Source organism: Pleurodeles waltl, chromosome 1_2 (genome assembly GCF_031143425.1).
Source record: "Pleurodeles waltl isolate 20211129_DDA chromosome 1_2, aPleWal1.hap1.20221129, whole genome shotgun sequence".
In the NCBI taxonomy this organism is placed as follows: Eukaryota; Metazoa; Chordata; class Amphibia; order Caudata; family Salamandridae; genus Pleurodeles; species Pleurodeles waltl.
This window is the reverse complement of record NC_090437.1, coordinates 513,061,206-513,074,588: the sequence shown is the minus strand read 5'-3', so window position 1 is coordinate 513,074,588 and position 13,383 is coordinate 513,061,206. Positions and strand designations below refer to the sequence as shown.

Genomic DNA, 13,383 nt, shown 5'->3' with positions numbered 1-13,383 from the left:
CAGAGGACAGGCAGGCCGAGATATAGCTTACAAGGAGGTCAGGCAAGCATGATGGTTGAGATGTGAAAACAGCTTCTGGGCATGAGGACTAAATAGAAAGAGGGAGACAGAGAGACAGACAGATACGTAGGCAAACCATAAGCACGCTGGCGTACAAAGGAGGCACATAGGCAGGCAGAAGATAGCCAGACGTCCAAACAGGGAAAGAATTAGGAAGACAGGCAGTCAGTCAGAGGGAGATGGAGACAGGCAGGAAGGCATGTAGCTATGTTTACAGTAAGAAGACAAGGAGGTATATAGGCGGGCACTTGAGTTAGACAGACAGCCAAGTACGATGCCTCTAGATAGGCAGATATTTACACACAAAAAACAGACGTGAGGGCAACTAGGCAGGAAAACGCGGTGGCATAGATACGGGTAACGAAGCGGGGAGGTAGACAGACACGTAGCCCTTAGCCAGCCAGGCGGTGAGTCGGACAGACAGAAGGACGCACTCAACAGACAGAGAAAGCTATGGGCAGACAGGTAAGCAGAATATCGACAGAAGGCGCCCTGATCCCAGCTCCTCGTGTAATTGTCCTATAACCACTGAACCCCAAGCGATGACGTTGTCGGGCCCTACGATGTAAACAGCCCTGCCAGCCCCTCGCACACCCCGGAAACAGGGCGGGGCCACTTAGTTAACAATCATTTTCCATCTGTTCTCCATTGACACCGGGGGCTAAATGCAAGGCTCCGAACCAAATTGGATTAGGCTTCAGGGCGTAATCTTCCGCTGCCTATCTTTAGACGCAGGGCCGGCCTGAGCCCGTGTAGTGCCTGACAAACAGCGGTGCAGAAGGGTGCCGCAGCCGCCAGAGAGGGCGCAGGTTCAATGCCGAGCCTGTCACGGCGCCAGGCGCTTCTGAAAACCTTCAGGGGGCGCCGGCTGTCTCTCACCGGATCCAGCCAGAGAGGGCGACGCGCGCCAAATCCTCACCCCAAGCCCCTCGTCTCTTTCTAATGCATGCGAAAAATGCTGGAGTCCTAAACAAGCGGCGTCTCGGCGCTAGAGGACGGACTGGCAGTGCAGGGAACGTAGGTTGTTTTAAACTCTTCCGCCAGGAATTCACTAAACACCACCGCACAAGCATGACATGAGAGAGATGAAGTTGTGAGAAATAATTTCAGTGTTTTGAGGCGCCCTTATGACGTCAGAGGGGCAGTACAAATATACAACTCCCTGCTGCCCCTTCTTTATCCTGAGAACCCACCCACTTCACCATCCCGAGGCTATAGCCCCAGCTATAGCTCAACTGCATGCAGACTGCACATCGTGCATACATGAGCTGCACAGAAAACTGAGACTGACTGTACGGATTTCTCATCATGGAATAAAAGACCCTTCGAATTATTTATGTTGCGTTAATACACACCAGAAGACGCAAAATCGCCCAAGGCTACAATTGCAGCGTCGATGCTCACTCCCTGGCAGTTGTCAACATGGCACATGCGACGTGCAGCGAGCACGGGTGTCAACAGACCTACAAATGAAGAGCTAGATCCTGATGTCTCTCATATTTTTCAATTAAAATGTACATGACGATCATAACCATGCATGACACCCACAGCACTACAATAATAAGTTAAGATTCGTCCCTATATCATGGTCACATATTAAGTGCAGCGCCTTGAAACTGAAGGACGGTGTCACGCGGTGGTTTTCTATTCATCAAATCCATGCACAAATTAAAAATTACAGACTAATATTAATAAATAAGCAAATTGTTCTATGTTACACTAATCAGGCTGTAGGAGTTGCATAAAGGCGCACTGTCACTCTCCCCTCGACCTCTCACACTCTCCCCAGGTGTCTATATTTTCTCTTACTCATATGTCTGCCCCAGCCCCTACTTCCTCCTCCAGCGACCCTCTCCCATCTTCAGCTCCCTCAAATGGCTTTCACCCTCCCCAGCTCCCCCTTTTCTCCACTAGGGCCACCCCCACCAACTCTCATCCTCCTTTAAAGTCACTTTTACCATTTATCTCTGGCGCCCCCACCCCATCCCAAGTTCCCACTATCCCTTCATCTAGCCCCACCTCTTCCCCTACTCTTACTTTCCTCTCTGGTCCTTACTTTTTCCTTTCTCCTTTATCCTAACACTCTCTTATTAGCGACCCCCTGCCTATCATAGACCGTCCCCTTGAGTTCTCACTCCCCTCTGCCAAACTCCCCCTCCCCAAACATCTCTGTGCTCTCTCTAGGTCCCACCCTCCATCTTTCCCTACCACCCCCACCCCGACCAGTCACGCTAGCTACCCCTCTCCCTGTCAGCTCTACCTTCACAAACAACGCCTTTCACAATCCCTTTACCCCCCCCCCCCCCCCGAAAGTCCCACTCTTCCCCTTCCATCACCCTATTTCACCCGCCCAGCACTCACTCCCCTCCCGCATCCACTCTCAGCTCCATGGCTGCCTCGCCCTCCAGCTCGCGCTTCACTTCCCCGGTGCCACTCCCTCTGCCTTTACCTTTCTGGGCCGCCTCCTGCGCAGGTTGGTCCCGTTGTACCTATCCCCACTATCGCTCCTCGGGGCCGAATCTTCGCTCATCTTGCTGCCCAGCCTCTCCGGCGTAGAGCTCTGCCATTAAAACCTCTCCCCTCTTGGACAGACCCAGCGCGAGTGCTGTTTGTGAGGATGGAGGAGGGGGAGGAGGAGGGAGGACCGGAGGATGTTGCCATGGCAGCCGCTGCCGCCGCTGCTCTAGCTGCCTGCATTGTTAGAGTGAGGCCGCCACTTCCCATCCGTGGCTGAGGGCTTCTGGAGATCCTCCACTAGGAACGGGTAGGAAAACATAGGACGTACAGTCTTGCCGTGCACTTTCTCACTCGAATTACAAGACTGTTCAATGGGGTAATGCACTCACAGCACACAGCTGTCTTATCCAACGGCTCGCAGCTTGAACGCGCTGTTAGCAAGCACTCACAAGTCCATAGATTTGACTTGTATTTCGAGTCATGCTACAACATTAAAAAGTGCCTGCCGCAGAGAAAAAAGTAAAAATAAAAATATTAATTTCTGCATACAATGAATCTCCGGCATAGAGAATTTAATGTGTGGTAATTCAGTGTACTTTTGATTTGTAAAAGGTCCCTCATGCATTGCAATGCAAGCAGTCCATAAGAAGGTGGAATGGTATTTCAACCATCCAATAGCAAGAAGAGAGACATAGGGGGTCATTCTGACCCTGGCGGTCACCGACCGCCAGGGCCAACGACCGCGGAAGCACCGCCAACAGGCTGGCGGTGCTTCCTGGGCCATTCTGACCTGGCCCAGCAGCGCCGCCATGGGGATTCCGACCCCCTTCCCGCCATCCTGTTCCTGGCGGTTTTTACCGCCAGGAACAGGATGGCGGGAACGGGTGTCGTGGGGCCCCTGGGGGCCCCTGCACTGCCCATGCCATTGGCATGGGCAGTGTAGGGGCCCTGTTACAAAGATTTTCAGTGTCTGCTATGCAGACACTGAAAATCGCGACGGGTGCCACTGCACCCATCGCACCCCTGCAAATCCGCCGGCTCCATTCGGAGCCGGCTTCCTCTTTGCAGGGGCTTTCCCGCTGGGCCGGCGGGCGATCTCTTGGAGATCGCCCGCCGGCCCAGCGCGAAAGTCAGAATGGTGCGGTCTTTTGGCGGGCGGCGCCCGCCGGTGTCGGAATGACCCCCATAGTTCTGTAGGGGAACTAACACCCACTCTATGGATATTTTGAAGAATTGGTAACCATAGATACGACAGACAGCTGTATTGTCAAGCCAGACCTAAAAAGATAAAGGGCCTGATTTAGATTTTGGTGGAGGGCTTACTCTGTCTCTATGGTAACAGATATCCCATCTGCCGAAATCTAAATACAATTGTTTCCTATGGGATTTAGATTTCGGCAGACAGGATATAGGTCACAGTTGTGACGGAGTAACCCCTCTGCCGAAATCTAAACTAGGCCCATAGTTCTTTAACATATATACTACATAAACATATATGCAATATAAAATACATAGGATAGGTAAGGCACAGTGTTAGGTTGCAGCTTTGAGACACCAGATAACCACTGGTGTGTTGCATTAATTAAATCTAAAACAAGTTTTTTCAGGAGCACCCCACACATTTTCACTAAAATGTATATCAACATTCAGATAGCATGATATAAAGTCCAAGTGTGCACTTTATATCTGAAGAGTCCTTATTTTGGAAAATATAAAAAAAAGGTTATTATTTTGGTAGAATCCCCTAGAATACTATGCCCATCTGACTATTACAACAGTAGCCATGTTGAAGAAGTTAACTTAAACAAGAAGTTCCACACAGCATATTTTTCAGAAATTTCCAAAGGAAATAAGATACATACTTTGTTACTTGATATCTGTGAGTATTTTGTTTTGCAGACATGACAGCTTCACATAAGGTAACAGAGTAACATGCTCGTCTCTTCCACTTCTCATGTGTCAGGTAATAACAAGGAGGGAGAAATATGTTTACTGCCAAATGATAACTTTCAGCTGTTGCAGTTGGAAAAAGCGACAGAAGTCACTTGGGAAAAATAAAATAAGTGGATGATTCTGAGATTTTGTATTATGAGACATTCAATGCCCAAAAACGTGTTGGGCATAACTTTTTCTTTAAAGAAAAAAAGTATTTGAAACATAACTACCACCTGCAGCCGAACAATGGACAACCATCACCCATAAGCAGAATGAAACAAACACAACCTTCTGCACACACATCTTTGGACATAATTCTTCACATGTATCCATGACTGTGTCTATGTATCTACTGTTCAATGTAGTCCATCACTAAATAATACATTAGGCTGCGCCACCCTTGTGAACACTATCCAATATCACTCGCTTCTAAACAATGCAAAATACAACCTAATACAGTACCATCAAGCCACTTTGATTCCAGTCAACAAGAATTCTAGAAAGGTAATGGGCACTCAAATATTTAATGTATTTTGCATCATACAAATGTTCAGAATGAATCTTCCTGATGGACAGGGCTTCATGTACTTTCATCTGCCAAAGCAGATAAAGGCAATTGCTGATTATTGCTTCACGGTAAGAAGCGTCAGAAGAATGGGACCAAGTTCCCAGGAATCAGCAACGCTAGCCTGAGGCTTTGCGTTCCAACTTGAACTGGTGGAGGGTAGTTTGATTCTTCCTGGCTGACAAGTGAGTGCAGATCATATCTTCACAATGGAAAGGGTCAGCAGGATGCAACGATTGCCCAGGAATCAGCAAGGCTAGACCAGTGAATTTACGACCAGCATCAGACGCAGTAGTGATTAGTTTGATTCTACTTAGCTGGCAGGGCATGGCATACTTAAATCTGCTGATGCCAATAAAGGAAATTGCAGGTCATATCTTTGTAATTGGAAGGGTCTGCTTAATAATTTAGCTTCTTTGTGCTATCAAGTGTAGATAGAACCTACTGGTAGAATACAACAGAACACAAATAGTGAGTGTGAGCAGCCACTCATGCTCACTAAATGTGCACTTGGGGTAGGACTTTCCCCCATCTCACTGTTGGCATTGAGCACTATTTTCCTAGCACAAAATAACCTTCTCATCCAAAAGGAATGCATTAATGCCTATTGTGCCTATAAACAGTGCTAAATGCAGCAGAGCACAAATAGGGAGTACAAGTGGCTGTCTGCGCTCGCTGAATGTGCTCTTGCTGTAGCCCTCTCCAATTTACTCTTAATTATGCAAGCAGGAGTAATTGCATACTTATTGGTAATTCTGCATCAAAGAGTAATGCAGAATTACCAATATTTCTCAGTGATATTCAATACTCTGGAGGAATGTTGGTAATTCTGCACTGCTCTTTGACGTGGAATTACCGATAATTATGTGATTACAACTGCTTGGGAAATTAAGAGTGAATTGTGGGAAATGAGCATAGAAACAACAAAATTAGCGAATTGTGGGGAAATCCTACCCCAAGAGCACATTTAGCAATCATGAATAGCTGCTTGCCCTGCTGTTCATGTTCTGTTGAATTTAGTGCTACATTGTAGCACACAAATCATCCTCACATCATTTTGCACTAAGTGTAGAAAGCTGGCTATCTATGCAGTGACCCAATATAGGGGGGCAGCATACAGATAGTCCAGGACGACCCCTATTGGTTTACAGCGCTAAAAATGACAATCCAAAAGCTCTCTTTTGTGGAGTGTGGGCGAGCAGTTAGGCCTATCAGAAGGTAGTGCCAAACACTTGTTGAATGTGAAGAGTCAATAAATGAGACACACACTCAAAAAGCAACACAAGACCAATATTTTTAGAAAAATAGTTACTTTTTTGTACTGTTTATAAACACCGGAGCATTTGCAGAAAAATAAATACTGCTGCAGTTCTGAGAACGACTGGAAAGTAAGTAACATTTTTTGTAGATGAATGCGTTTTTATGCAGCACAAGGTCTATGGTACTATGGCTGCTTAGGGCTTCATAGAGTCAGTTTCCAGGGGTCTCTTGAAGTTAATGAGGTGCTAGTTGTGCAAAATTATTGACAAGAGCAGCAGTTCAGGTTTACCTGCCCAGGAGCATTCGGGGGCAGTGGTGTTGAATGTGTTGGGGTTCCTGCACATCGAACACTTGGCGATGAGAGGGGCCACCTGGAAAACAAATTCAAGGAGGAACTTGGGGACAAGTCCGCAAGTTCCTAACAGGGGGACTCAGTTGGTGGGCATCCAGAGAGCAGAAGGACACTGTTGGAAGTTGTGGACCCTAACCAGGGCACTCGGCTGCAGTGGATCCTTAGCGGTGGCGCTCCTGCATCAAGGCGCACATAGCGCTTTGGGGGACCTGTAGAAAGAGAGACAGAAGAAGGCAGCTGGACAACTGTGAAGGGTGTCCTCTGTGATGCTGACGTCTCTTGCCGGCAGGTCTTCGGAGCTTCTGTTGGATTCCGGGTGGTCTTCAACAAGCCATGGTTGGTGCAAGGGGTTAAGTACCCCAGGGGTTGGTGCAGCTTGGCTCCAGTGGACCCTTGGGTCTTCTCATGTAGTGGGGAGACAGGACTAACGTCTTGGAGCATGGGGACCTCTTCAATAGACTGCTGCTGCTATGGTGGACCTGGGAATCAGCAGGCCGGTGAACTGGATGTTGCAATCGGTGCCTGCAAGAAGCAGGGAAGTGTTTCCTCCACTCCTAGGGAGATGCTGATGGGCTGGCAGTGGCAGCTACTGGCAACATAAAGTGGTGGGGCAGCACAGGGGGGAACAATATTTAAAAATATTTAAAAAACACACTTACCTGCTACTCCCACTGCTGGCCACCTCAGTGCTCCTCTGCTCCTGGTGGCCAGACAGCACAGGCTCCCAGACTTCCCACCCAATCCAGACACTGGTCTCAGACTATTACCCAACTTGAAAGCAGCACCGGGATTGACCTGAACGGGCTGGTTTAATGCTCGATCAGGGACAGAGAGTCTGTGCCTTTTCTCCACCCAGGTGTACAACACAGCTGGGTTGGGGAAATGTAAATGCGCATGCCTGTTGCAGGGTCCTGAGATGGCCGGCCAAACCAACATGCACAGTGCCCACCACTCCTCCTCCCTGCCATGGCCTGGCCCACCTCCTCCTCCCTGCCATGGCCTGGCCCACCTCCTCCCTACACTTGCATGGCTCAATCAGGGAGTGAAAAATAAAATGATAATAAAATTGCTTTATCATCATTTTATTTTTCATTTGCTGTTGCGGAGCAGTGGGGCGACACTCCTCTGCCATTACGGAGGAGCTGCTACTGCAGGCTGGCACAGAGCTGGGGAACCTCTGAGACATTTGGAGTCCCCACAGCTGCAGGATGGGTCATGATGTTGTGATTGTTGGGATAGCAGCAGGTAAGCAGGCAGGGTTTTGCACCAAAAGTTTTTCGGGCGTCTACAGTTCTCGCTCTTCCGGCTCTTCTGTGTCCTCTTCTAGTTATCAGGCAAATCTGTCTTCTGGTGTTGGGGATCTGCCTAAATACTAAATTTAAGGGTGTTTTGTAGGAGAGTAGGGTAGTAGCCAATGGGTTACTTACCCTTGGAGATGCCTACACCCCATTATGGCCACTACCTGTGGGGAGTGGGCATATCTCTATCCCAGAAGGCCCTGTTCCTACCAAGATGGTCAAACCTTTCTTTGAGTGTCCACCTCGGGCAGCCCACTTTAGGGGTGTGTTAGCGCAGGGGTGGTACATGCCTACTGACTAGCTCATTTTCCCACCTGCTCTGGTGCCAAATGGGCCTCAGGGCAGGGGGTGGCTACACCTAGGACTGGGGAAGCCAGTGCTGTGCATACCGAAGGCGGCAGGGTGTTTGAAGATCCCGGTCTTGATATTCAGATCTGCTAGCCATCCTGCTGGAGTGGGTGGTAACACCCCTCTCCAGAGCAGGCATTGTTAATGACCTCTGAGAGCTTGGGCTCTCACCTCCAGGGGGGTCAGAAACATGTCTGGTGGTGGCAAACTGAACTAAACTAGTCAGTCAGCGCATCAAGAGACTGGTAGGGTTCAGGGGGCACCTCTAAGTTGCCCTCCGGGTTCACGTCTGAATAAATCCAAGGCTGACATCAACCTGGATTTAATAAGATTATGTGTTTGATACCAAAAACCAAAGGGTTCGTTGAAGCCATTATGTGTCTAGGCCACCCATGTTGACGTGTGTCCACCACACACCTTAAAATGGCTTCCCGGTTCGCTTGCAATGTTCAGCAATGGGGCTGAGCACCACAAGGCCATATCCACTTGTGTAAATATGGCCACGCAGTAAGTGTACTGCACCCTGCCTTAGGGCTCTTGGGCCTGCCTTAGGGGTGACTTACATATACTTAGCTGCACTGATGAGGGCATGGCACGCCAAAGGTGTGCCATATTGTTTTTTCACCTGGCTTGCAGTAGGGCACATTCTCTCCTCTACCCAGGCCCTATGTACCAGGGGTAGCACTTACTAGGGACTTACACAGGTGGAGGAGTGTGTCAATTATACACCATGTTACCTGTGTTTGGGAAAAGCACACTGGCACTGATGGCCTGTTTAACAGGAACCCAGTGCATTTCAGTCGAAAAACTTCAGTACCAGTGGCAAAAAGTGGGGGGTGACCATATAAAAAAGGGTCACTTTAAGACACTAAATGCAGAATTACTCTTAATGCATAATCTCATGGAATTTTTCAGTAATTCTGTACACAAGTTATGCCCACCCCTACTGCAAATAAGTTCTTTGTGATCATTTCTGAGATGTGCGGCACCATTATGGTTGAGAGAAGCAAAGCTTGACTGAAAGAGAGTTCAATATTGTTCTGGCACAGCCAGAGGACAACAAAGCAAAGTCTTTCTAACAGCTAGTGTGTTTGCTCTTTCATGTGGTAGTTTACTTTGTCAGAGAGTTTCAAAAGATCTACTAGATGGCTTTGTAGTTTGAGCAGGCTGTTTTAAAGATGAAATGAGCTTCTCTAGAAGCCAGAGAAAAGATAGATACTGGTATTGTTAAGAATGTGCAGGTTGAAAAGATAGTTTTTTAAACATGTGCAAACTTTATAAATTATGAAACACGTGAAGTTACCAAGCTGAAAAAGGGGTTCGAGGAAAGAAAAAGGGATAGGTAGAGGGGCTTTCTGCAGCATTGGGGAAAAGTTATAACTACTAATTATGGTTGTCCAAAGGTCTGCACCAGTAATTTCCCTCCACCGGCAGTCACATCAGCAATTTAGCTCCTTTCAATCAAGGCTAAGGGCAGTCTTGAATGGTAACAGGTAACCACTGCTGCTGAGCAGTCCACATATCCCCTCATTCAACAGATACTGATATACGTGCACAGCTCAATGCCGATGTAAATACTGACCTTCTTGGATTTTTGCTTGTTTGTTGGTGTTGAAATTGAGGATACATTTGATATTTGTGGATTCCGGTTTGAGACAGGGAGCTTAAATAAGGCTTGGATGTGGGCCAGGCAGGTCCATAACCTGTGAAGAAATTCAGATTGCCATGCATGTCATGGTGAAATTTGATTAGGTGGTTTGTCAGGTGGAGTCCATCCATCCTTCAAAGGAGCCTTCATGGGAAGCCACTGTCTGTCAGAATTACATTAATTTATTTATTTATTTATTTTGTGCTCCTTTTTGTTAGTTTCTAATGATAACAAAACACTTCAAACATTAGCTATCAGCTATCAAGTAAGCAGAGTGAAATTTACAATAGGATGCCTTGTTCTGCAAGCAAAGCATTTGTTAGCAGTGCCCTGGGCTATCTTGGTATTAAAATTAAAAGGTTTGTTCTAAGTTATGGTGTTATGGTAAAAACCCAAGTTCTAAGTGAAGTAGTAGACCTATGATTAAATCTACCCTGTGAAAGGATGCCCAGAGTACAAGGACTCTCGATTGGGAAGTAGCTAACCCGACTGAACATTCACTTTTTGGTGTGTTAAGAACCGTTTTCTACTGTATTTGACTCAACAGCTAAAACATCTCAATTGACTTAATCCTTGGCCTCTTGACTAAGCTACTCAGAGGAATCAATAAGGCCTTGATGCCCTAACTTCCGCTCCAAGCCTCAGTTAATGTTTGCTGGGGGTTGTTAGATCAGAGAAGGCTTTGGCTTCTGGTCCGTTGCAGAGAACAGTCATTAATATTTAGACATTCCTGTCTGCCTAGTGGGAATTTATGTGGTATTATGGGAACCTATTGGTACAGCAGATGCACTGATAGCACTGATGAATGCCGAGTGGGAGCCAGGTTGATTTGACCTGTTCAGCACTCTTTTTTAGGTCGAGCATAAGCGTTCAACCTCGTGTATACTTTTAGTATACTTCTTATTGCTTAAAGCGATTTCATTTGGTGGTTGCAGTGTCCTTTAAAAATTCTTGCTTGCTAGAGGTCAGTTCTGCCTTTTGGGCTTCCTTTTTCTGTTTCAGAGCAGTGACCAACTACTGTATTATTTCACTTTGGTTTCTTTATCTGTTTCTGTGATGGAATTTTTTGTTATTTCTTTGCTGCTGCGTTTTCACTGTGGGTGTTTTAGGCTGGTAGCTGCCTGTTATATTTCTGCATTCCGTTCCTCCCACCTCCTCCCATGTCGCAGACGTTTGTTTTGGCTTTATTCCAGTGCTATTCTTGTTTACATCTGGTTCCTAAAATAAGTTTATTTTACAAAAGAAACACATGGTTGTTTAGCTCACCTCTCACAAAAACCACAATATGCCCTTTCTGGGAGAATGTAGCTAAAACTAGAAGCAATGATGTGAAACGTACTTTGCCTCACAGAGTCTCTCTCTCCAGGGCCCCCCCCCCTGCTAGCACTCAGGACATCGGACACAGGGCATTGCTTATCTCCTTTATTAGAGCCATAAGTCTTCTCAGGCTGCTGTGCTATTGTTAACTTCATTATAGCTTTGTTGAAATGCCAGGTAAGAACATTTGCAAGACTTTTCATTCTGTTAAAATAAAAAGAATATAATTTTCCAGCCTTATTTTCCAATTTCTGTTCAGACGTTTCTGATGTCAGTAGCTGCCAGTGACCACCAAAACATGGCAGGAAAAGACGAAATTATGAAACAGGGTTGACCAATTTATGTGGCAAGAAAACTCCAGTTCTGAATTTACAATGCCAATAGTTCTAACTCAGGAAAATGTGAGACCTATTCCATTGCAAATGCTTGTTTTGGTTTGTTTTCCTGAAACAAACTCCCAAAGCAGGAAGCGTTTTTCTGAAAAACAAAGAAACAATAATCCCAATGCTCAGGGTGCTTCTCCCTGTGTCCCAGGGCCATTAAAAGACCCCTTCTGTAATATCAGAAGGTGCAGCCACCTAAAAGTGATGCAAGTTTCCTCTTTACATTTGCCATGTTATTTGTGTTCTATGATTTTAAATATCATCAAGTAAAACAAAAGCAAAATAACAGTTACCTCTTTTGATACCTTATTTCCATATGGGAATACATATTTGTAAGCGGGTCGTGAGTGAACAATGAAAGACAATTGCGAAAGGCGAAGCAAGTGAAATGGACATGGCTCTATGTTTTGCCGTTAGACCATGTGCTACAGCTGAACATAGCATCTTTGTAGAGTCTGGATAGTTGGTTTAGCATAACAAATTCTCACTTTTAAGTAGGGGATATTTATCGGAAATAGACCATATCATGTGACTCCGCAGCACTAGCTTTGTGGGAAACAAATACAGATTCTAAAAAGATGTGCATCTTTTTTCCAGGATTACATTCAATTCATGAGATAAACTAGAAGGTTTAATGCTTAATCTCCTTTGTGGCCTAAGCAAACCCACTCTTTTATACCTAATTATAACTGCAGGAGGTGTTACCTTTCCAGAACTGGTGAAATGGTATGTGCCTCTCGTGTGAAAGAACATGCTGTCACGTTGCCCCTGCATGTGAACAATCCTCTCATATTACTCAAGGAATGGCAATGTATAAATAATATGTGAAAAGCTAACAGCTCTGCTATTGACAAGCACATAATGTTTTTGTATTTACTTATGTTTTGCAAACATGTGCAGTATACAACAAATAATGGAAAAAATATCAAAATAAAGGAGTGGCCTACCTACTTGGGCACCCCAGCCCTGGCACTTAAATGTACTCCTTTAACTGTATGTGCTCATGAATTGGACTGGTCTATTGCTTTATGCTATTCTGAGTGAAAGCAATCTGTGAATGCCACTTAAACAGCCCACTCTTCAGTTACCCTTATGCCAGTGGTGGCTGGCTTGCATTTACAGTAGTGGGGCGGGGTACAATAATAAAAATGTAAAAAAAGGCACTTACCTACACGTTGTCCTCACGGCGTTCTCTTTTCATCTCGAATGTAGAACCAGGAAACTACACTAACCAATCGTGGCGCTGATATCATGCTGTTACACAGCGTGAGAGCAGCGTCAGGTTTGGAGGGAGCGGCTTCTCTCAGTGCTCACAAGAGCACAGGAGGCCTGGACTTTGTATAACCAAGCTGTCCTAAGACAGCTGGGTTAGAGAAGTTTAAAGTGTGTATGTCAGGCTGGCCATCGAAAGACAGCTGACCAAAGGGACATGCACACATTGAACTTAAGTGCAGAGTTACCTGCTGCTCCTAGTCAGCAGCTATTGTCCCACCCCAACCTGACACTCGGTTCAGGAGGCAGTGCTTAAATATATAATGGTAATAAATACATGTTATTGCCATTTTATTTTTCAGCTCTGGTGGCATTTCTTTAGTGGGCAACATTCCTCTGCTCTCCTGGAGGAGCCTCCCCTACCTTATGCTCACCCACTTACATTGCTTATCTTCAACGTTCTTTTGCAGAAGGGCCTGTGTTTGTTTGGGTGGTTGAAAAGGAAACTATCCAAAACCATCTGGAGGTATCGCATTGCATTTTATTGC

General features: G+C 46.1%; 1 protein-coding gene across 28 annotated transcripts in view; it reads right to left on the bottom strand.

The window, feature by feature from the left end:
- Window positions 1-13,383, bottom strand: part of ANK2 (ankyrin 2) — a 1,630,948-nt gene that overhangs the window by 945,223 nt on the left and 672,342 nt on the right. For 21 of the 28 annotated variants that reach the window (XM_069241647.1, XM_069241693.1, XM_069241772.1 and 18 more), the window contains exon 1: window positions 2,510-2,657. The exons of 4 other annotated variants lie outside the window; for them this stretch is intronic. In XM_069241647.1, the coding sequence (XP_069097748.1) occupies window positions 2,510-2,590 (81 nt within the window). In that variant the 5' untranslated portion in view covers window positions 2,591-2,657. Of the gene's footprint in view, window positions 1-2,509; window positions 2,665-13,383 lie in introns of those variants that run through there. 3 more of the 28 variants (XM_069241674.1, XM_069241702.1, XM_069241884.1) reach the window with 1 other exon arrangement.